This window comes from Suillus subaureus (assembly GCF_016647635.1).
Source record: "Suillus subaureus strain MN1 chromosome Unknown BJ212scaffold_64, whole genome shotgun sequence".
NCBI lineage: Eukaryota > Fungi > Basidiomycota > Agaricomycetes > Boletales > Suillaceae > Suillus > Suillus subaureus.
This window is the reverse complement of record NW_024538620.1, coordinates 1-22,212: the sequence shown is the minus strand read 5'-3', so window position 1 is coordinate 22,212 and position 22,212 is coordinate 1. Positions and strand designations below refer to the sequence as shown.

The 22,212-nt window shown below is 45.3% G+C and overlaps 8 protein-coding genes across 8 annotated transcripts; 5 read left to right on the top strand and 3 right to left on the bottom strand.

Moving 5' to 3' along the window:
• Window positions 1-1,093: 1,093 nt before the first annotated feature.
• Window positions 1,094-1,594, top strand: BJ212DRAFT_1284890 (uncharacterized protein; the record flags this gene model as incomplete). The annotated part of the gene is made up of 2 exons (XM_041331855.1): window positions 1,094-1,243; window positions 1,316-1,594. 2 exons carry the CDS (start codon window positions 1,094-1,096, stop codon window positions 1,592-1,594), a joined length of 429 nt encoding a protein of 142 aa, XP_041186656.1.
• A 755-nt stretch (window positions 1,595-2,349) lies between these two features.
• BJ212DRAFT_1240749 (uncharacterized protein) lies at window positions 2,350-2,787 on the top strand (the record flags this gene model as incomplete). The annotated part of the gene is made up of 1 exon (XM_041329587.1): window positions 2,350-2,787. A coding segment is annotated over one exon (438 nt), but the record flags the coding sequence as incomplete, so codon positions are not given.
• A 4,379-nt stretch (window positions 2,788-7,166) lies between these two features.
• BJ212DRAFT_1449860 (uncharacterized protein) lies at window positions 7,167-9,196 on the bottom strand (the record flags this gene model as incomplete). The annotated part of the gene is made up of 14 exons (XM_041338762.1): window positions 7,167-7,178; window positions 7,212-7,353; window positions 7,378-7,408; window positions 7,436-7,457; window positions 7,491-7,736; window positions 7,761-7,829; window positions 7,905-8,069; window positions 8,139-8,303; window positions 8,350-8,430; window positions 8,477-8,573; window positions 8,619-8,650; window positions 8,690-8,794; window positions 8,850-8,985; window positions 9,180-9,196. 14 exons carry the CDS (start codon window positions 9,194-9,196, stop codon window positions 7,167-7,169), a joined length of 1,320 nt encoding a protein of 439 aa, XP_041186654.1.
• Window positions 9,197-14,742: 5,546 nt separating this feature from the next.
• On the bottom strand, window positions 14,743-17,282 carry BJ212DRAFT_1395253 (kinase-like domain-containing protein). Its single transcript, XM_041337172.1, has 10 exons — window positions 17,131-17,282; window positions 16,938-17,075; window positions 16,826-16,891; window positions 16,581-16,772; window positions 16,500-16,530; window positions 16,400-16,437; window positions 16,116-16,349; window positions 15,870-16,067; window positions 15,403-15,816; window positions 14,743-15,332 (listed from the first exon to the last, which is right to left on the bottom strand). Exons 1-10 carry the CDS (start codon window positions 17,146-17,148, stop codon window positions 15,057-15,059), a joined length of 1,605 nt encoding a protein of 534 aa, XP_041186653.1. The 5' UTR covers window positions 17,149-17,282; the 3' UTR covers window positions 14,743-15,056.
• BJ212DRAFT_1395228 (uncharacterized protein) lies at window positions 17,276-20,145 on the top strand. The gene is made up of 12 exons (XM_041337171.1): window positions 17,276-17,831; window positions 17,884-17,931; window positions 17,982-18,057; window positions 18,111-18,381; window positions 18,437-18,461; window positions 18,571-18,659; window positions 18,712-18,885; window positions 18,941-18,961; window positions 19,013-19,263; window positions 19,315-19,491; window positions 19,539-19,630; window positions 19,682-20,145. Exons 1-12 carry the CDS (start codon window positions 17,371-17,373, stop codon window positions 19,875-19,877), a joined length of 1,881 nt encoding a protein of 626 aa, XP_041186652.1. The 5' UTR covers window positions 17,276-17,370; the 3' UTR covers window positions 19,878-20,145.
• Window positions 19,749-20,829, top strand: BJ212DRAFT_951127 (uncharacterized protein). The gene is made up of 3 exons (XM_041344429.1): window positions 19,749-19,934; window positions 20,038-20,744; window positions 20,804-20,829. The coding sequence occupies exons 1-2, from the start codon at window positions 19,928-19,930 to the stop codon at window positions 20,589-20,591; spliced, it is 561 nt and encodes a 186-aa protein (XP_041186651.1). The 5' UTR covers window positions 19,749-19,927; the 3' UTR covers window positions 20,592-20,744; window positions 20,804-20,829.
• Window positions 20,720-21,159, top strand: BJ212DRAFT_1395226 (uncharacterized protein). Its single transcript, XM_041337170.1, has 3 exons — window positions 20,720-20,739; window positions 20,804-20,909; window positions 20,968-21,159. The coding sequence occupies exons 1-3, from the start codon at window positions 20,731-20,733 to the stop codon at window positions 21,063-21,065; spliced, it is 213 nt and encodes a 70-aa protein (XP_041186650.1). The 5' UTR covers window positions 20,720-20,730; the 3' UTR covers window positions 21,066-21,159.
• A 611-nt stretch (window positions 21,160-21,770) lies between these two features.
• On the bottom strand, window positions 21,771-22,204 carry BJ212DRAFT_1304474 (uncharacterized protein; the record flags this gene model as incomplete). The annotated part of the gene is made up of 3 exons (XM_041333617.1): window positions 21,771-21,901; window positions 21,963-22,053; window positions 22,088-22,204. 3 exons carry the CDS (start codon window positions 22,202-22,204, stop codon window positions 21,771-21,773), a joined length of 339 nt encoding a protein of 112 aa, XP_041186649.1.
• Window positions 22,205-22,212: the final 8 nt, after the last annotated feature.

Genomic DNA, 22,212 nt, shown 5'->3' with positions numbered 1-22,212 from the left:
TGTCAAATCATTGTGGATGCCATGCATTGCCTGCTGGAGGGTCTTGTGCATGCTCATTTTTTCGAATTTTTAGGCCTCACATCTGATTCCACACATAGCAAGCCTGATGTTATCCCTGCTTTTACTTATCTCTTCCTTGACATTGACCTCAACAAACCTCAAGACTTCCCAGAAAAGACATCAGAGTTGTCAAATCAATTCAGAGTCTCCTTACTGAAGCAGTCCCCAACCTTGAAGGGAATGACCCACAGCTCATCAAGGATCACCTCACACAATTAGAGAGAAAATTGTTGAACAAGACAGTTGCATCCCTTCAGTTTGTGTCAGAAGGATTGGGCATCACACCAGACATCCCTCATGCTGGCAAAAAAGGCTTCAAAATCTATTGGGTTAGATCGCTCATCAGTTGGGTAAGTATCTTATTTGTTGGTGTTATCATATGCTCTTAAGCTGCCTCTGTGTAGTGTCAAACTCAACCTTTCGCACCTGGGCTGTCAAACTTGTGCATTGCTACCCCAGAGGTCATGTGACACATTACTGATGTGATTAGGACAATGGATATGCCATCCTCAATAAGATCAGTCCCCCATAACTTCGGGGAAACAAAAGCTGGAACCCTGAAGGCCAATGAATGGTGCATGTTAACAACATTATACTTACCCATAGCCCTGGTTAGCTTGTGGGGTGAGGGATCTACTCACTGCATGTCAGAAATTGCAGTCAGTCATCATGCGATCCTTGATCATACAATGGCCCTCATATCTGCCATCCACATTGTGTGTCAACAATCTATGATGATGGCTCAAGTAGAAGCATACCATGGATGCATTATTGACTGGATGAGGGACCTGTAGGTGTTGCTTCCACATGCATCCCATCACACGAATGGCCATATGGTGTTGCATATCTGGGACTACTTGCAGCTCCTCAGTCTGGTAAGGTCATGGTGATGCTTCCCATATGAGCGTCTCATTGGGCAGCTGCAATGGTTGCCCAACAATCACATTTTCAGTATGATTCTAACTTCTGTGTCAACAATGGACTTATGCTGCCTCACGCAGGTCAGCAAGAATCCACTCTCCTTCACTCATACATGAAGGCTGCAAAGCTTAAGTATTGGCTAAACCAACCTTCTTGTCCTCCCATGTTTAGGGAGGTGAAGTCTCTATTCAACAGACTCGTATCTCCTTTAGTTGACGCTGATCCTATTTCTGTGTCCAAAGATCATCCCCTTACACAACAAGTCATTCCAGATGACCTCCATCAACTCATCCAAGTTCGGCAGGCAATCTTGCATGCTTGCACACTCCATGAGGGATCCACCTATACCTGTGACTCCACCCATGTAGGCAACAGCCTCATCCTCTATTATCATGGCAGTATCAGGAATGTGCCCCCAACACCAGGGATCATCAAGTACATTTTCAAGATGGAGCAAGTAGTGGGCTTTGCCATATGCCATTACCTCCCTTTGCATTCTCACCCCAATCCTTTCAGACACTATCCTTACTTTCCAGCTCATTTATATTCTACAGCACTCATCAATCATCTCAAAACTGGCAAGCCTGAGTGGGTGGTATCACACTTCGCATGATGGAAATTTTCTTCACAGCACATTGTTGCTGTGTCCTTGTGTCGAGTATGTCCCTCCCCATTTTTCACATGTCAAATCTCATAATGTATAGGACTGAATTTCAAAATGCAGATTCACCCACTTGCAGTGGGGTTCTGGATCTGGGAAGATCTGGACTGAGTCTGAGTTATTCACTATAAAAGGCTCCAAATGTAGAATTTGTATCTTTTTCCCTTCTTCCCTCTTTGGAATATATCATCCATTATTGCCGTTAGCTATCTGTACATACATATCTGCATATCCTATACACATTGCTATACATATACCCTGTACATCTTACCTACCATGAATGTTGCAGTGCCTGTTGAAGGTAACTCTACCATAGAACCAGTTATGCATCCTATTGTGGATGGCCCCTATCTAGGTCCAAATGACATCATAGATACACCTATCAAGTGGGACAGTTCCACCATGCTGCCATTCACAACACTTACATGATGCTGGCTTGAAACTATCAATGCTATGGGTAAAGAGATGAAAGGTTACTTCATTGGCCTGATGCCAGCTGGGGACTTTCTCCAGGAATTCTTTCCAACCTCCCAAATTCCCAATTATGATCCTTCATCCTTCACTTCAGCCTTCGCTATTGGTGCATTCAACAACACAGTCTCTGTTTGAAATAAGGAACAGGCTTACACACCCTTCATGAGTATACCTATGTACATATGTTAGTGAGATTATTGATCGCCTAACCCCAGATTAACGCCATCACACCTTTTGCTCCTCAACTGTTGTTTGTCAACACTCACAAACACAAAGACACAAAAAACTATTCAAAATTAAATTCAATGGTATTCAACATCAAGCCAGACGTCTGCATGTATCCCAATGGATGCGAACCTTCATCTCCCAACTGCGATGTTTCTGCCACAGAAATCATCATAGAATTCAAATGGTCACCCTCCCACAATGCATTCCGTCACCCTGGAGCTGATACCCTCATGTCCCAGACAGAGAAGGGTATGGACACCCTGGGACAAATAATGTGTTATTCTGCAGCTCAGCTCAACACCCAGTTCCATACCCATGTATTCTCTGTCTTCATCATGTGTGGTTGTGCTTGGATCATCAGATGGGATAGGGAGGGGGCTATCATCACCAGCGCCATTGACTACAATAACAAGCCAGACTTGGCCGATTTTTTCCATCATTACTCATGGGCATCACCTGAAATGTGTGGTGTCGATACTTCCATCACGCTTGCTGGCAATGAGGAGGCTGACCTCGCAAGGTCATGGCTAAATATCCCCAGCACCATTTGTATGTTCAAATTCAATGTCCCTAATGCCGAGGGCAGAGACATACATGGACATTGTTTGCTGGACATCACTCATAACACAGGTCTTCAAAACCAATCCCAGATCATCCTCGAAAGCAAATTGGCTCATCGGGAGAAGCAATCTTCCCAACCTTATTTATGTCAACTGCAAACCACTTGACAGTATCATCCATGCACTCACTGAGTTCTTCTCGCATTGGTACATGCAGATCACTGAGCATCAGCAGATGGTATTTAATAAATTCTGGCTCACATACAAGAAAGCAATGCGAGAAGTCCCTGTCGTACAAGATTTGTTGACAGCTTCACATGTGCTCATGACAGACTCCCCTGTTTACCAGAAGGAGATAGGTATGAAGGTCCTGGGCTTGCACAATGCCATGATAGGCATTTTCAATAACCACCTTGATTTATCTGGTTGGCCTGTCGCAGACTCTGCCATTCCACACAAACTCAAGTAAGAAGAGAAGTGCAAACCAGTCTTGGTCATGAAGTCCCAGTTGTTATTTTCCTCAGGGGTAGAAGTCACACCATCTGGCAAGCGACATAGGCTAGATTGTGTGGACAATGATGTGGACAATGATGGTGATGACCTCAGCTCGATAGCTGACCTGGATGCACTTACATCCCTTACTTGACCTCACCATGTAACTTCCTGCTAGGTACTACCATATTCCAGTTGTTCATGAGTTTACATTATAGTGCATTTCCACTGACAAATGTGAATGCCTGATGAGTACTTGACACGAACAAGTGCTGATGAGCACCCAATGAGTGCCCACATCATTTTTCTCATGTTAAAAGTTCACATTTTACATACCCCATTTTAACTTGCAAAAAATTTGAATATGCTGCAATCAGAAAATGTCCCTAGTTACATGATATTCTGAGGAAAACTTTCCTGTGCTCAAAACTTTGTAATTTATGGTGCTCAAAATGGTACATGAAATGCTTGGGATTTTGGCACATGTTGAAATTTTTGATCTTTACTGGGTCAAAATATATGGTAAAAACGCCAACTTTATCACTGACATTTTGAAACCAATCTTGCACAGTCAAAAACTATGAAACCGCCTGTGTGTCACTTACTGTCTTTCACTAACAATTTTCAAGTGTTTGCCTCTCTTCTCTTCTTCTTTGATGTTGATGTTGATGTTGGAGGTGGGTGGTACTGGTACTGGTACTGGTGTTTTGAACTCTGGTGAGTCTTTTTGTCTTTCTTTGTGTTCAACTCTCTGACATTGTCTTCCTCCTCCTGTCTGGTGAGTTCCCTCTTTATAGCTATCTCCCTTCCTCTTCCTCCTCTAAGTTTCGCATTTTTGCCTCTTTGGTAAGTCTCTCTCTCTCTTCTTCTCCTTCTCTCTGACCCCTCCTTCTAGCTCTCTTCCTTCCTCCTCCCTTTAATTTTCGCACTTGTGCTTCTTTGGTGAGTCTCTCTTCTTCTCCTTCCCTCTCTGATCCTCTCCTTCTAGCTCTCTTACCTCCTTCTCCCCAACAATTTTCGCATGTTTAACTATTTGGTGAATCTTCTTAGTGAGTCTCTCCTCCCCTCTCCTTTTCTCCTTTGATTCTTCTTTTGACCTTAGATTTTCGCATTTTTGTCCAGTTTAATAAGTTTAATCTTTAGTTAGTAGTGTATATATCTATGTAGTAGTTACTTTGGATTTGACTTCAATTTTTACATTTTCGCATTTTGGGTGTTTTGAGTATCATAATTGAACAAATATGGCTGCTCTGCAATGTACAGATTGTACAAGCCTGTACAGACTGTACAGACTCCACAAGCTCACAGACTGTACAGACTGTACTACCTTGTGACACTCTTGTACAGGACTGTAAAGAAGGGACTTCCTTGTGTCCCTGTGAAGCTTGTACAGGTCTGTACAGGTACCCCCTGGTTTGCTGATGTTGAAGACATCCTCCTGCCCATTCCTCATGTAAATTTCATGGTTCTTCAGTAAAAACTACACTAATCTCCCACTCACAGGTTCCAACTCAAAAGCCATTAATTACACTTATTCAAGTCTATTGAATACAGCCAAGCTTTTTCAGTGCAAAATGGTGCCCAGGTGAGCTGTCTGCATTTTTGACTACTTCTTGTTCTTACCTCTGTACTTTCAGTCTTCTGCAGTATGCAGCACCTACCCTTGTTCCCATTCACAACACCCTCACAGTACTCAGGCATCCTGTCATATGCCATTCCAGACCCTCAACTCTAAATCCACTTCTCCAGACATCTGGATCTGAGATCTGGATCTCCAATGATCTGATCTATCTTTATCTTCCTTCCGGAATCCAAACTCTATATCAGTGCCCAACCCCATTTAGACTTCCCCTGTCTCTGGACTCCAGTTAACTATGTTTCCCTTTTGATTATTAATCTGTTACATACATTTCATTTCCAATATGCATTATTTGTGATCCATCCTACTTACTAATAGACTTTGCATATGCTTTGTACATAGCCTTTATGTTTGCTGACTGATTCCTATATGATACCTACAGTATATAGACCTCCTGTAACTCTCGGAAATACTTCAGTTTGAATATCATCTTAGTTCCTGCTCATTCCTTTGTCCTCCGGACTTGAGCCAAGTCTCTTGTCACATTCCAAGTCTTAGGATTGCATCCTAGACTACATCTCTGGCTCTACCTTAGGGTAGTCTGTCCCCTGTTAGTTTCTAGTCTGGACTTCATCTGGATTAGCCTTATCCACTTGTCCAAGTAACATCTGGACATCTGTCAGATTTATCTCACATTTCAGATCTGGATGTCTGTTATCTGCCCTAGTCAAATCCCAGAAACTCTGGATGACTATTCTAGCTCCCAGAAATTAAGGGCACATACTCAGGGGAGGGGCACAGCATATGAGCTGAGGCCAAGCCCTTGTGATCTGACCCCCTTGAGCACACGACCTTAATACATCCCTGCTCAAACTCTTTTCATCACTCTTCTGCCACTCTCTCTCCAATACCGATGGAGCAATCGAACTCCAGCAACACCCAATGTGGTCCATCTCCTCTCATCAGGTCCTTGTATTGTTGAAGTTCCCACAGTACAAGACAGAAAGCTATGTATTTCTTTGCGTGCGTTTCGCATCACAGTGGTTTAATAATTTCTGTCCAGGCTTTGTCTGTTGCTCACCAGCCAGAACATGATGAGGCAAAATGAACCCAGCAAGATCAAATGTGCAGCCAAGCCAAAGTTTTAGTATCACAAACTCAACCCTCCAATGCCTCAACCTCCAGGACACCTCCTGCTCCAGGTGTTACCATATTATGTGCAAGACCTGCACATTCATGCCTTGTCTGATTGTTAGCTCATCAAGTACTTTTTCTTTGCTGCACATCCCCTCAACTCACTAGTGGCAAACCACAACCAACACAGTAGCAATTGCAAGGCCAAGTGCAGACCCATGCTGTATCATCACAAACATAGCACCAGCAAGGTCAACCTCAAGGTCAACCCTGGGCTCAGGTGTCATCCACAACCTCCACCTGCTGCCCCTCCACATCCGCAATACCTACTGCCCTTGATGCTCATACTCCCGCAGCAAGTGAGCAGCCACACCCCCTTTCATTGTGACCCCATTTCATTCTTTTTCAATGCCATGCATCTCCCTTGTATGCAGATGGCCATTAACACTGCAGCATCTGGACACCTATCTTATCTTTGAATCCGGTTCTTTTGTAATTCTTGTAATCTCTTTGTTCATGCAACCACTTTTTCTGCAATGCATGCATGCTACCTGGCTAATTTTTGACATGCTACAGTAATCTTGCAGCAGTTTTCCATTATATTTCCCCTTCCGTCCATAGCAGGACCATGACAATCTATCATTAACAACAGGGCCAGGCCTGCTAATGTTCATCTTCTCTTCTCCTGTTAACCACTACTTGACTTTGGAATCCCAATCACTCATTTGGCCCTGCAGCATGATAACCATCAGGGAATACAGCCACATGCACTCAGTATTCATGCAAGGATCCAGCAGTAATGCCTCAAATCTTGAGGCCCATCAGTAAAACCTCAGATTCATTTTCCACCATTGTGCCACTTTCCCCACCTTAGTGTCAGTACCAAGGCATGAAAATTAGTACAAGCAGTGATAACTCGAGTTTCCCACATTTTCCAAAGTTGCCACAAGAGTCATTAAGAGGGTTTGGCATGCAAAAGAAAAACAATGGGTATTCAGAGAGCAAATGGTAGTATATATTCAAAGTGTGTACAAGTAGCTAATCCTAGCAAAAAGAGTCAAAATGTGATCTCAAATGCATGATGATTGGCATATTTGTTAACATAGTAGGCTTGAAATGCATCATATGAATGATAAAATTTGAGTTCATGAGGCAAAAATTCCATACTGTACACAGGAATAAGATGGGTAGTACAATAGATGGCGTTGATATGAATGATGGCATGCTTGGGGGAATTGTTTGCACTATATCCTGGATGAACTATCCACATTCCTGTGTCTTCATCTGCAGTGTCACTGACTTTGTCAAACCAGTGTATCACAGCACAGGGATACACCTCACCCTGGTACTGAAATGAGAAAAATGTGTGAATGTGGGTGACTTCAGGGCCTTGCATGCCAGGTAAACTGGAGTCTGTGTTGACAAAGACACAGTCATGTCGTGAATGCTCATTCCACCAGGAGGGACAGGACCAGATGTATTCAATGTGCATGCCACCAATACTGCTCAAATTGCTTGGTGCATAGAAACATGATGATGCCAAAGTGAAGACTGAGATTTTGTTAAGATAGCAAGGGCAATTGGCAAGAGGTACATTGGATGGGTTGCAGGGATTGTTAGGATGCAACTGTTGGAATAAGAACCACCCAACAAGGTCGGGTAGGTGAGGGATATCGAGTTCGTCAGCAAGGGCAGGAACAGTTTGAGCGCGTTTTTTGCCCTCTGTACAGTATATTTAGTGTGACATTAAACTCAAGAAAAAAGAGGTCTTATGGGGCATTTTTGCCAGCTGTACATATGCTTGTAGAACTGTTGGTCCATCATCAATTTCTAGGTCCCCATTGATGCTAACCAGGGGAGGTGCAGGTGGTGTGAGTATGGGTTGTGCAGGTGGTGCAAGTATGGGTTGTGGATGTGCCTGTGTGTGTGCAGGTACAGCTGCTGCTGAGAGTTTGTCAAGCTGTTGATTGGTCAGTAATATTTGACCAAGCACTTTGTAACAGCTCAATCGTCACCAGGGCTTCTTCACCACTTTGATATGTTTGTTCTCCATTATCAATGAGCAGAGGCCATTGAGTGCCGCAAAGAGTTGTATATTTCGGATGTACTGCACAAGTGAATGTTGGCAAGGCTGGGAGAAGGTAGAAATGATGCCGGTTGTCCTGAAGATTTCATGGTAATGGTGAAAGTGCATCTTCGATCTTGAGTAGAGAGTCTTCTGTGATTATATTCCAATGGACTAAGTAAGTGAAGTCTAGAAGTGTGTGAAAGGCATGCACAACATCTGTGGGTACATGACCCTCGATGGCAGGCAAATAAACCTGGCAAATCAATATGGTGATAGCATGATAAAAAACAAGGAGTCACCTTCATCTGGGCTTTTGAATCATCCCTGGTCCATTGTTTGAAGCCACACCCTTGAGGAAATCGCCATAAGCCTGAAAATGATGTGACAGCAGCAATTCTACAGCAATGAGTAGCATTTTAATCTAAATTCAGTTGAGCTTACCTGCAATCAATGTTGTCCATGATTTTCTCTGCCTTTCATTTGCAGTGCGTGTGTCTGAGGTATTTCTCAACCCACATCATGAGATGATCCTTGAAAGTTCCTTTCATGAGCTGATGGAGGATGTTGGGAGAGATCATTTGATATATATCAGCTTGGGGAAAGTCATTTGTAAATGGCTGTTGACATACATTTATTAATATAAATGACACTGAGATGAGTGTGCTGATGTACTATGAGTTGCTTGACTATTCCAAAATCGTCCCACAGATCACTGTCAAGATTTGGAGTGTCTTCAATAAGGGCCTTGGTATGGTCACATGAATGACATAATGCACCTTCATTGAGATTATCACAATTTGCCACACATCTAGAAAACAATATTAGCAAGGAAACATATCAGATAAAAAAAATGTACTTGGGACACCTGTTTCAGACAATACATGCTAACAGTACTTGCTCCTCATAATCTGCTATGTAGGGCCCTAGTCCATACAGTGGCTCAAAAAACTGTCCACATGTTTTGACATTTTTCACTATCTATGATATTGTGTGAGAACGAACAAATGCCTCAAGGACATGCTTATACCACATTGTAGTATGGCTTCAGGGCTTTCATTTGAGCCATACACCGTGGGAATCGGTGGAGATATGGTGGAGACATAAGGCTTACAAAATCATGACTCATGTGGACAGTTTTTTGAGCACATATTAAAACTATATAAATCATCATTTATGACACCATAACAATCATGCCACCATTAAATAAATTATAAAGTGGTGTCATTATGTCATTATAAAACCATATCTAACTATACAAACCAAAAATTTCCATATGTCATGGTTATATTTACCATGAAAGCCACTCCCCCTGCTCAAAGGGATAATATCCTCTCTCTTTCCTATTCTGGCCTCTCTGCTTGTCAAATTTCCTCTAGAACTGGAGTATCCAAGTCCACTGTGGCCAAGTTCATCAAAGAAAGTCACACAGACAAGGAAAACTTCTGTGAAGGGTGTCCATCCAAGCTCACCTCTACTGATAGGAGGGCCATTATTCAACATATCACTACAGGAAAGGCTGATAATGCTGTCCAGGTCACCTATTACATCAATTCCACCATCACATTCCCTGTCTCTTCACACACTGTGAGAAACATTCTCAAGACAGCTCATCTCAGGTCAGTAACAAGGAAGAAAAGGCTCTCCTCTCTATCACACATATGCAGAGAGGACTAGCACCCTTCTTTTTTCACATATATACCTTGCCATCTGACCCAATCCTATTTATTGTGGTCTTATATGATCATATAACATGCTTCCAGTCCATGTAATCCAATTCTGATGGGCTAATGCAAAGGTCAGTCATCTCTGTTTATGTGTGATAGAGAGGAGAGCCTTTTCTTCCTTGTTACTGACCTGAGATGAGCTGTCTTGAGAATGTTTCTCACAGTGTGTGAAGAGACAGGGAATGTGATGGTGGAATTGATGTAATAGGTGACCTGGACAGCATTATCAGCCTTTCCTGTAGTGATATGTTGAATAATGGCCCTCCTATCAGTAGAGGTGAGCTTGGATGGACACCCTTCACAGAAGTTTTCCTTGTCTGTGTGACTTTCTTTGATGAACTTGGCCACAGTGGACTTGGATACTCCAGTTCTAGAGGAAATTTGACAAGCAGAGAGGCCAGAATAGGAAAGAGAGAGGATATTATCCCTTTGAGCAGGGGGAGTGGCTTTCATGGTAAATATAACCATGACATATGGAAATTTTTGGTTTGTATAGTTAGATATGGTTTTATAATGACATAATGACACCACTTTATAATTTATTTAATGGTGGCATGATTGTTATGGTGTCATAAATGATGATTTATATAGTTTTAATATGTGCTCAAAAAACTGTCCACATGAGTCATGATTTTGTAAGCCTTGTATCTCCACCATATCTCCTCTGATTCTCATGATGTGGTGCTCAATCCAAAGCCCTGAAGCAGCACTACAATATGGTATCAGCATGTCACTGAGGTCTTTATGTATTCTCACACAATATTGTAAATAGTAAAAAATGCAAAAACATGTGGACAGTTTTTTGAGCCACTGTATATGTCTTCCTTGACATCTGCATAGAGGTAAGTGCTCTTTACATCCACCTGATGAATCTCCCAGTCCTTCTGGGCTGCCATGCTTAATACGGTACGTATTGTGCTCATATTCGCTGTTGGGGCGAACATGTCGAAGTAGTCAATGCCGTATTGCTGACGTTGTCCATTCACGACAAGTCGCGCTCTTAGCTTGAGCTTTTCGCCATCGGGGCCTTGCTTAGTTGCTAACCCGAAGTGGCAGGGTATAATATTTGATCCACGAGGTAAGTCCACAATGTCCCATGTTCCCAACTTCTCCAGCTGACTGATCTCGTAGTCTAGTGCTTCCTGCCATTCTGGACCGTCTGGACCGTTCAGAGCCTGCTGCAAGGTGGGCTCTGGCTCAGCCATCGCTAAGGCTAAGTGAATGTGAGCTTCCTTGTCTAGAAGATCCAAATCTGACGCATCCTTGAGGGATTTGATGGCTACAGCTGCCATTTGGCCCTTTTGGAGCTGGGCATAGTACCCTGGAGCTGGTCTGGCTCGGCTTTCCCTGGGTTCTGGGGCATTTGGAGTAGCGTTTGAAGTAGGAGTGAGAGTAAGCGGGATGGGCTGGATGCTAGGTGCGTTGCTATCAGTACTCATCTCCTCTTCTATAGGTCTTGACTCCCCCTCACTCAGCATATCCTGGTCAACAAGCACATCGGGTGGCGCAAATGTTACGTTTCGCTTGACGGAGACTCACCTTTTCGCCGGCCAGTATACACAGTACACCTTGCTATCTGTGTCGATCCTGACGAAAATGGCCTCCTCAGCACGTGGTTCGAGCTTTCCAGCATTTGCCTGGTGGACATACAGCTTTGATCCAAACTCCTGGGCCATGGACAGGTTGGGTCTTGCCCTATGGACAAGTTGGTGAGGAGTAGCGCCAGGTATGGCACTTGAGGGTAAGCAGTTCTTTAACCAGGTAGCATAATTCACTGCTTCCACCCACAGGAACTTCAGGAGGTCTCATCCTATGAGCATCGCTCTAGCGAGCTCGACCAGGGTCCTATTTAGGCACTTAGCCACTCCATTTTGCTGGGGTGAATTGTGGACAGTGAGTTGTCTCTCGATCCCCTGGTCCAACAGATACTTATCGAACTCTGCACTCAGATACTCCCCTCCACAGTCTGATCGAACTTTTCATAGACGTGTCCTGGGGTTTTGACGAGTAAGGTGTGCCTCATACCTCTTGAATGCCTCCAATGCCTCACTCTTAGCCTTCAGGAACTCAACCTTCATTTCACGGGTGTAATCATCTGTGAAACTAATATAATAGGTCATGCCACCAAGGCTGGTAGTCTGCGCCGGGCCCCACAAGTCCATATGGACAAGTTCCCCATAGGTGAGTGCACGCATTTTTGACTCTTGCGGAAATGGCCGATGATTTGCTTTGGCTTTTGTGCATGCTTCGCAGAATTTGGTAGGGGAGGTGAGGTTGACATCCAGACCTTCAACGAGCTGATCCTTTGCAACTTACAGGACGGCTTTCTGGGAGATATGGCCTAGGGCACAATGTACCTCAGCCAAGGTAAGTTTTGCCCTTGCAACATGAGCATGATGTGTTTTCTGACTGGCCACACTATACAGACCCTCGAGCTGCGGGATTTTGGCGATGACTTCGCATTTGGGCCCCTTCGACAAGATTTGGCACATCTTGCCTTCAAACAGGACCACTAATCCAGCTGAAGCGATTCTGTTGGTCAAGATTAGGGTAAACGCCATAGAGGGGGCATATAATGCATCCTTTAGGGTGACAGTTGTTCTCTTTTTCCCCAAGGGTAAGTCTATCTTGACGTCTCCTCTGCCAGTAGCACTGAGAACTGACCCATTCGCAGTGAATACGTCTTGTGGGGCGATAGGGACAAAGTTCGAGAACTTCGACCTGTCAGGACAGAAATGGGAGGTTGTGCCAGAGTCTACTATGGCTCCACAGCGTTCAGGAGGTATGTTCATCCTCTGGGCGATGTTGGCAAGGTCGTCTGTCACAAAAGCATAGTTCTCCTGGCCCTCTGACTCCTTTGCAGCATTCGCACTCTGTTTTTGGGTACGTCCTCCCCTCTTCCCTCTCTGGTTTGGTCCCTGACCCTCTTTTCCTCCCCCTGGCCTCCAGCAATCACTTTTGTAGTGGCCTTTTCGGTCGCAGTTATAACAAACTGCGTCTGGGTTGGATGGTGAGGAGGTGGACGAGGACTTCCCTTTTCCCGGAGGTCCTCTCGCTGATAGGGCCAAATTGGGTCCCTTCTTGGTAGGTCACTGATTGGTGAGTTGTCAATGCTCATATTCCTCTGAGACGATATTGATTAGTTCATAGGAGCTTATGGATGCACTAGTTATCTTCATAGCCGCGCTAATGGACGAGAGTAGGGGACGATAGGATTCCAGGAGGGATGCCAGTATCATGGCATAGAAGTCTTTCTCCTTGATGGCGGCTCCCATGCCTGCCAGTGACTCGCAGAGCCAAAGCATCTTGCTAAAGTGAGTCTTTATATCTCCGTTCTCCTCACATCTGGTCTCCTGAAGCCTTCACCTCAGATCAATCTGGACGAGCTCAGTTTTCCCTTCGTGAATATCGCAGATCTCAGCCCAAATCACTGAAGCGGCCTCGAGCTTCTGCACGCGCAGCAGCAGCCTATCAGTTATGGTGCTGAAGATTTGCTGTTTCACTAGTGAGTCCTTCTGGTCATACTCATTGATCTTCTTATCAAGAGTCTCAATCTCTGCCGTTGTTGGCTCACTGCCATCCTCCTTTTCAGGAGTTTTGGTCCTCTTATTGACCTTGTAGGGAACAGGTCATACTGCACATCCATCGGTAAACCACATCAGACCTCTCGCACCAATCGCTGTTAACATTCGTTCCTTATAGGTAATCCAATTGCTACCATCTTCAGCTAGCTTTGGGACGTTGAATAGGGCAGAGCTGGAGGAGGGGAGCGTGATTTCCATGGCTGTAGCAGGGCTCATAACCTGTTGCGAGAACAGGCGAGCAAACAACAGGAGAGGGAGCTAGAACACAAAGGTACGATCTCAGTTTCAACTAGAACTCATATTAACGTGTATAGTACCTAGAACACAAAGGTACACTATGGTTTTGGTCAGTAATTGCTGACATACATGTTTCCAAGTACTCACATCTCAGTTTCAACTAGAACTGAGATGTGCGCGTCTGATGGGTGCTTGGTTTTATAGGAAGGTAAGTAAGGAATGCAAAGGTGAAGTTTTCTGACATATGTATATTGCAGGGCGCAAGCCAATGTCATTTGGGCACAGCCTATTGGCCCGTCTGCCTCATGCGCTTGGACCTCTCTCTCTCGCTCATACCTATCATGTTGGATCCTTTGGCTTCCTCACTCTCTTTCTCTTCAGATCATTCGGACTTCAACGAAGCCTGTGGTGAAAATCCTAGTTTGCTGATAAATGCCAGCTTCTTTGAGAGTGGTATGAATGTCCCAACACATGTATATGCATTTCTGTTCGTGCAACCAGTGACTAGCACCTGTCCATCAGGGGAAAGGGCTGCGGAGTCTAGCGAATCATTTCGTGCTGGAGGGGTGGTCCGACTGGGAGGTTGGTGTCGGGATTCCATAGATACGCTGTTGAGTCGAATGATCAATGTACTTGCAAGGAGGCGGTTGTTCCGAGACAACTAGACATGAGCAGAGACTGGCAGTGTCGAATATCCTGATCAGGTCATATGAACAGATAAGCTTCTGATATCCTGAAAACCATTCTTCCATGTCCGGCTTTTGTTTTCAACTTCCAAAGCTACCGGACCAAAACCTTCCAGATCGCGCTCCCTACTGCGGTCTGGCTTTACCAGACCTTCCCCACCGACCGCTTTCATAGTTCAAACCACACTTTTCGAATCTCGTCTTCACTCAGATACCCTTGCGATTGTTGTGAACCATTTCACAAAAAACTTACTCACGCTGTCTGTTCCCTTGCTGCCAGCTTCCCTCGTTACATCCTCAACGATTCACGCAAGTGCAGTATGTCCGACACGATTGTTCCGTTCCGTCGTTATTAGACTAATCGGCTCTTCCGTCAAACTAGTGTGATATTACACAGAGCAACGTGAATCAACAAGTGTGAACAGCCTTAGGGACGACCATCAGAAGATCCATCAGACCTGCAGCAGATACTACAGCAGATACAACGCCAGATACAACGCCAAAAGCGAGTGCAGCATCCAGCCTGTTCTGTAATTGGTGCAGCTGCAGGAGTGGTGGTGGAAAGAGGGACTGAATGTGGAGGTAACGATGGCAGACATGTTGTAGTGGTAGCATTTGCCTGCGGAGGTAATGACGGTAACGACGGCGTCACGGCATGGGCTGGTGACTTTCCTGGCGGCGTAGGCGGAGAGTTCGGGCGTTGAGCCACAAATACAAACTTTGGTACAAATGAGTACAGAAAGGAAAAAGTAGGATAAAACAGACCGATGCAGTCTGACCGACAGTACGAGCACTAGGAGCGCGACGAGAGAAGAACCTTCGCCATGGGTGTGGTGAGAAGTTTGGTGCGATATCAACATCGGGCTGAGAGGGGGGGGACGATGAGAAGTGGTGCAAGGCAGACGGTGGCGCTGAGGGTGCATGCTGCGTGGAGGAGTAGTGAAATTGGTATGTCAGAGAAGAGCCGGTACACAGATATCAGAAGAACACGCACATGCACACCAATATAATGGTCTCGAGAATCGTCAACAACCGCTGGCGGTGTTTCATTCCCAAGTTGTTGCGCAGGGGGCTGTACATCGAAATGTCCTCGGGAGTCATCAACAACAGCCGGCGGTCTTGGGAGGACGTTCTCGAGTTGTTGCGCAGGGGGCTGTACATCGAAATGTCCTCGGGAATCATCAACAACAGCCGGAGGTCTTGGGAGGACGTTCTCGAGTTGTTGCGCAGGAGGTTGTACATCAAAATGTCCTCGGGAACCACCAACAGCTGGCGATGTTGGGAGGACGTTCTCGAGTTGTTGCACAGGAGACTGCACATCAAAATGACCCTGAAAATCGTCAACATCCGCTTGCGGTTGTTGGTGGACGACCTTGAGTTCCGGCACAGGATGTCGAGTAGCACTATTCTAGAGTATTCGAAGGTAAGTGAGATCCAAATGAGATGTTTTCATAGACGTACATCGCGTCCTAAATCGGACAGAACATCCATAATATCGTTGATGGTTGGGCGATTGGCTGATATGTTATTCAAGCACGGTGAAAGCTGTTGATACACCTCATGACTGCTTATGTCCTTGAAAGGCATATGTCCCCTAATTATTGCTAGAGGAACATGATTCGTTCTTATCCATGCGTAGGGTTGATTTCCTGAGAAGATCTGTCACTATTGTAAGAAAGTTATTCAAAGGTTAACAATCCGACAGACCTGCAACGCCACACAGCCAAACGAATAGACATCCCAAGCTTTGGTTGGCTTCTCGTCTTTAGTTTCGTCTTCGTCGTCGACTTCAGCATCGGTTTGGAAAGCCTCGGGGGGCATCCAACGTAGGTCTCCTGAATGAAGGGAGCTGAATGTGGCGTCTCCCGCCTCAGCAAGGATCATCGATAGACCAAAGTCTGCGAGACGGAGGCAACCAGAGCCGTCAACCAAAACGTTGGTCTGCCATTGAATTCAGTTACATACTACATGTAGATTGAGATAAGGCCTACCGCTGTCAAGTTACCATGCACGATGCCCATGTCGTGCACTAATAGGACATGGTCCTTAGTATATGGTGTGATCGCTACATTTGTGAAGAACGGAACATACGATAACTAAGACCAGCAGCCACCTGCCATATCTGAAATCATGGTTGAGTATAAGCTAGTGCAGTAGCCATTTGGCACTTACAAGCTCCAGTTTTTGAGGGTCAGACAGACTGGAAAACACGCGCTTCAAGTAATTGTGCAGCGATCCTTGTTCCATCCATGGAGACACTAGTGCCGGAAGTGGCCCGAATTCTCCAGCGATAGTCACACCCTCGAGAGGGAGAATATGGTCGTGATTCAACTGTATCCAAACGTAGGCCTCGCGACGAATTCTCTGAGGAGCAAATATATCAGTAAGTGGAACCGCATATCAATCCCCGCCCTAACATTGGCTATCGTTTTTATTAATTCATCATCTGTTGTTGAAAGGACCCTAAAAGATTTGACAGCGACCTTGAATATGATAAATGAGGAGTCTTCTACCGATGTTTAGACTCACAAGACGTCGGGTTCCAGATTGTGTAGTCATTGAACATTTCCAGACGTCACCGAACCCTCCTCTACCACTAGGAAATATGCCATCTCTTATGATGTCTGTCGCAGGAATAATCTTTGGATCAATTTTGAATTGAAATGACTTTTGCCAATTATGATATCAGTATATCATCAATGTGGAAGTAATATCAACTTACGAAGGGAAGATCGCTCATCGCGAAGTAAAGTTAGATCTCAGAGTTCAAAATGACAGGTGCTAGCTGACTGATGGGATGAAGGTCCTTGAAAGGAGACGAAGCGAACATTCAAAAAATACTCAAGTGACCTTCCCATTCTATTGGGAGCCGATCTACTTCGGGAAGCTACAAAAATGTACATTTGTTCAGATTCGTCCTCTAGCAAACGAAGTTTTAAAGTTTCTGCACTTGATCCCATTCATGATGACCACCATGCTTGGAGGACGCATTCGCATGTTCATCCCCTGGTTCAGACTCACTGTCAGGACGACCGTATTTCGGTCATATACGAGCCTCCTCTCGTTATTCCTACGACTGATCCGATATTGTCAAGTCGTTAGTGGAAAACATAGAGCTTTTCAGGAACCGGGTTCAGCATCGAGCCGTTATCCGACAGAGCAAAAGAAGTACACTTCTGAGAGCCTCGCAGTACCTGAAGCGTCATCACATAGCGCAGATTCGAAAGGCGTAGCTTCCAGAACCCGATCTCCTGGGTCCTCTTCTGCGCCATTGGTTCAACGAAACTATGGGAGCACGCCTGAGCCCCGCATTCACCATAACAACACCGCGGCGCCACCAGATCCTCCTGTGACAGAGCATTCCTTTCATATTACAACCCCCATCATACCCGGACAGATAGAGCGATCTGGTAGCAAACAGACGTACGCAAATTGAATCTCTCCACTGCATTTCCATTCTAATCCAGATCGATAGTAATCAAACAATGTATGAGATTCCGGCAGGTCCCTTGGACTGTTCAAAGTAAGCATGCTGGTGACAGAACGCGCAATGAGATTGACAAGCACTGTCAGGGAATTTGATCCAGTGCTGGGATGGGAGCCGCTCATACACCCGGAAGGCGCTTTGTTTTTCTACCACTCCAATTGTGTATGTCCGCAGTCCACTATAAAAAGTGTGGCTTTCCTTATATCTCCCATCAGAGAGTTTTCACTTATGCCGATGTTCGAGGCCACGAAACTGCAGTGGAAATGGACGAGATGGCTAAGAAGGCATACGAAGAAGCGCACAACGTGAACGCCTTTTTGGATCGTTCATCTGTGGAGCTGGTGTTAGAGCGCACAAAAGGGGAGGATAGCAAATGGGGCTACTACTTTGCCGATCACGACAAACGTGTCATTTTCTGGCTCAAACCCCATAAATCTGAAGAACTTATGGGTAACGTTCAAGGAGTGAACAGTGCAAGTCACATCAGCGAGTGCTTTCTATCAAATTTTCATTCCAAGTTATCTCATGACGTTATCTCTAGAGTATGCACTAGAATCACAATACTGGTTCGTATGGCTCAAAGTACGTATCTGCCCTTACCTGACCTACTTCGATGCGCTGATACCCTGTTACAGCTTTGTTGTTTCTCATAGTTACACATCATGATCTCGACAGGAAACATGTTGAACTATTTCCAAATGAGCGTTTCCTTCCGAAAGACATCGTCGTGAGACTCAAGGAAATTGTCATGTATACTCAGGCAGGTGGGTAAAGACTTGTGAGTGTCTTGCGTCTCACCGGAATGACTCGTGATAGACAGTATCACATCTGAAACTTGCCTAACACCTTTGGATTCGAATGAGATTGCAAGTACACTTGGTCTTATGGATTCTCTTATGAGTGAATCATTCCCTAATCCGGGTGGGTCGCTGTTGATCGTCTTTCCAGGCAATATTGGCCAGAAGCATGAACATTCTGTGTGGATCGTCGGCAAGTCCAGGCACCGAGGCTCAGTTGTTGTTTCTGACACATTTGATAATTTCAGCTCGATTTATGGGGCTTTTCTGTGAGTTTGGGCAAGTTGGTAGTGCACTCCGTCTCCTGACTGCTTCATCAGGCTTCAACAACTTCGTGAATTTCTGCGGACAACCGGGCGCCCGACTTGATGTGGGCCAGTCGTTGTACGAAGATTCCGACACGCAACCAAAAAATATCTTTTTCCGCGTCATGAATATCATCCTGTTTGGATCCCTTGATGCTCATAGCAAGGCTCTTCACATGATATGGGTCGATCGCACCATCGTTCGACGGCGGTGGAAGGATTTCATCAATGGGCTCAATAACGAATGGAATGGATATACAATATTCGTGAGACGTATCTCTACTTCATATTATTAATGCAACTGACGTCCATCTCAGTCTACGGTAATGCTTGCTGTTGACATCAGCTTTCTCGCGGTTCCATCCGTCCAGAATCAACCATCTGCAATTCTTGTATCATATCTGTCTACCCTCTGTGCTATGGGCTCGTTAGCGGTCTCACTAGTCTTGGCCGCACAAGTCAACGACAGCCGGCGAGATTCTGCTGAAAGCGCGGTAAGATTCCCTTTTTGGTCTATTTGACATTTAGTCATGTCCACCAGGCCTCGTTCATGGTAACGATATCACGCTCTATGCTCGGCCTCGAGAGCCTTGCCCTCGTGCTCACTCTGCCGTACGCTTTTCTGCTTTGGGGGTGCGTCTCAACCGGCTGTACACCATAGGATGGCGGCTCAATCATTGATAGAATGATATTCTTTGCTGTAGCATTGCTTACGCTGATTGTCCGCACTTCCGGTGTTGTCACTGTCTCGATTGTATCTTCCATGTGGGCTGTTGTGGTCATAGTGGCGGCGTGGCCAATATTGGCTGTCAATGGTTTTCACCTCTCTCACCTGTTTTCCTGGGTCATCCGACGCAGGACGTTCAACCTGCCCCGCTGAGGATGGGATTTGAAAAAAGATAGTGGTTGCTGTTGGGAGGCAAAATCGTCATGAGCAGTGAGTGCGGATGTACACAATACTACGAGTCTGCGCAATGACACAATCGAGAATTTTGACCTATTCAACACACTCTCACTCCCCAATCTATGCGCGTTCAAAGCTTACAATATATATCCATGGCCTCACGACGAGTTCAAGGTATTTTTGACGTGGTCACAGTTTCCCCTGCAGAAACTGTCAATGACTTTCAGCTTCGAAATGATGATAGAAATACCAGTGAATCCGAGTCTGGGCGTCCTATTAAAATTGATCTGTACTTTGGGGACTCGAAATTTACCCTTTCTCTTCTTCTCCTTCGTATCTTCCCCACTTTGCGCTTTTCTCTCTATTTTTATTCGTATTCTTCATCAACAACCCCGAGGTAAGCATTCATTGTTCCTGCCGACTTTCTCTCACGATTGTTCCGCATCTAATCCAATTCTTGGATCTCAACATGAGATCCATCACAAGCCACCGACCGTGTCCAACGCAAGTTCGGACAGCTTTGTCAATGTATCTTCTCTCGATGCAAGCTGCCACATATCAAAAGACATGATGGAGACGCCTTCCACAACTCGCGGACAGAACAAAAATCAGCTTCCAGACATTCCTAATGATTGGACACCTCCCTCAGAGCCCCACGCTCGGCGTGTCTTCATCTTTCATGCATGTTAAATTCACCGCCTGCTCAAGAACTCGATGCCATCTCCCGTGGGCTTGACCTTGTCCTACTAATCGCATCGTTCCTGTTGTCCATCACAGGACTACTCACCTAGGCGTTTTTTTGTGAGACACGTCGCTTGGATGGAGTTACATGAACATTGTAAGGTGATAGGAGGATTCCCGAAGCGTACTACAGATGTCATTGACCAAAATAATTCGCTCAGGAAAAGAAACCATTCAGGTTGGGGCGGTTTCAGGTCCTGGTTCACGTTGGTTTATTTCGCATGGTGCAATTTTTGCTCGCCTCCTCTTTGGGGTGTCTCGCGGCCGGTAGGTATACCTTCGGTTCAGATTTAGTTTTGGTGCTGACTTGCTGGAATTCTACCAGCTCTTTCTGCCATTGTTCTACGGGTGAATCGCTTTACTTCTCTTGCGCCAGCTGTCACAATCAGGGTGCTCTTGGACGCTGTTTTTACGACAAATTAGGTTACTTCAGCTTGTCTTCTATTTGGTGGCGTGTGGTTCGGCATTGCCACGCATCACATTCTAAAGAATGATAATACTCCTGGTGTTTTTTGGTGGAACTCATGTGAGCTGCAATTTTGGAGCCGTTTCTTTAGTTCTTATACATGTTCAAATCGTGCACTTCGAATTATTCGCTCTTCTCCTGGAGCCTGCGTCATTGACTTCTTCAATTCAGCAGTTAGTCATATGTAGGTCTGTGCGCAATATTCTGGCGCTTGCTCTTCGACAATCATCTTTCAGTCTCTTCGCCTCGTTCCCCTATCTTCTCAAGCACTCGGAATAAGATCTCACGGGCCTCTCTGCCTGCACGGCGAAGGAATATGCCTGTTCCATTTGTCAACGTTGTCAACAGTAATTTATACTGAGTGACTCAGGTCAGTCATGGATTTCAAGTCTTACAGGTCAGCCTGCAGTTCAGCGTCACATCTGTAAGCTCCTTTGGAATACATTTGAACGATCAAAATTGGCGTCAAGAGTGAAATGAAAGTCGTTACCACTGATTTGAAAGACCCTCTAAAGTGTTTCATTGTCAGCCCCCTGTTCAGCAAGTATGACGCGGTGTTGAAGGGAGACAATGGATTATATGCTATAGAATATTCAACAATCATAATCACAAATTTGTTGCAAGTAACCCATGGTGACGCTAAACCACAGAATAACAGTCAATCAACTCCTCCGAATCATCGCTCGCACGTTCCTCTTGAAAAAAGCGCCCAAAATTAATGCAAGCGTGTAAGCCCACATAAGATACATCCAGCAGTTCGCAGAATTTACCCCTAGCAAAGGCCCAAGGCCGCCTGAATACGATATCAAAAAGGTAAGTGCAGACCCTCATGCAAACCAAAGAGGCACACGTACAGCTCACCACGCAAGCCCAAGACAAAGCATGATGAAAGTCCGCCAACCGAGTAAAAGCAAGGCAATTCAACACCGTCATCTTGGGCGGTTTCTAGGTCTCACGTCAATGAAAGCTCACTACGTACTAGAAAATCCCCTACGCGGGCCCAATTCTTTTGTGCCTCCATCCGAATGGTGGTCGTGGCGAACATTTTTCGGTATTCGATCTCCAGGGTGAACATCAGTGCCGAGAGTGCCCACATAACTTCGT

Excerpts from the sequence above, each read along its gene's own strand:
- BJ212DRAFT_1395253 (XM_041337172.1), bottom strand. Across the intron at positions 16,068-16,115 it reads TTGGCTGTGTGGCGTTGCAG|ATCTTCTCAGGAAATCAACC; the intron begins GTCTGTCGGATT and ends CAATAGTGACAG. Across the intron at positions 15,333-15,402 it reads ACCATTATATTGGTGTGCAT|CATGCACCCTCAGCGCCACC; the intron begins GTGCGTGTTCTT and ends TCCTCCACGCAG.
- BJ212DRAFT_1395228 (XM_041337171.1), top strand. The coding sequence starts at position 17,371 with ATGATGACCACCATGCTTGGAGGACGCATTCGCATGTTCATCCCCTGG. Across the intron at positions 18,886-18,940 it reads ACATTCTGTGTGGATCGTCG|CTCGATTTATGGGGCTTTTC; the intron begins GCAAGTCCAGGC and ends TGATAATTTCAG. Across the intron at positions 19,264-19,314 it reads GGAATGGATATACAATATTC|TCTACGGTAATGCTTGCTGT; the intron begins GTGAGACGTATC and ends CGTCCATCTCAG.
- BJ212DRAFT_1395226 (XM_041337170.1), top strand. Across the intron at positions 20,910-20,967 it reads TTTGGGGTGTCTCGCGGCCG|CTCTTTCTGCCATTGTTCTA; the intron begins GTAGGTATACCT and ends GAATTCTACCAG.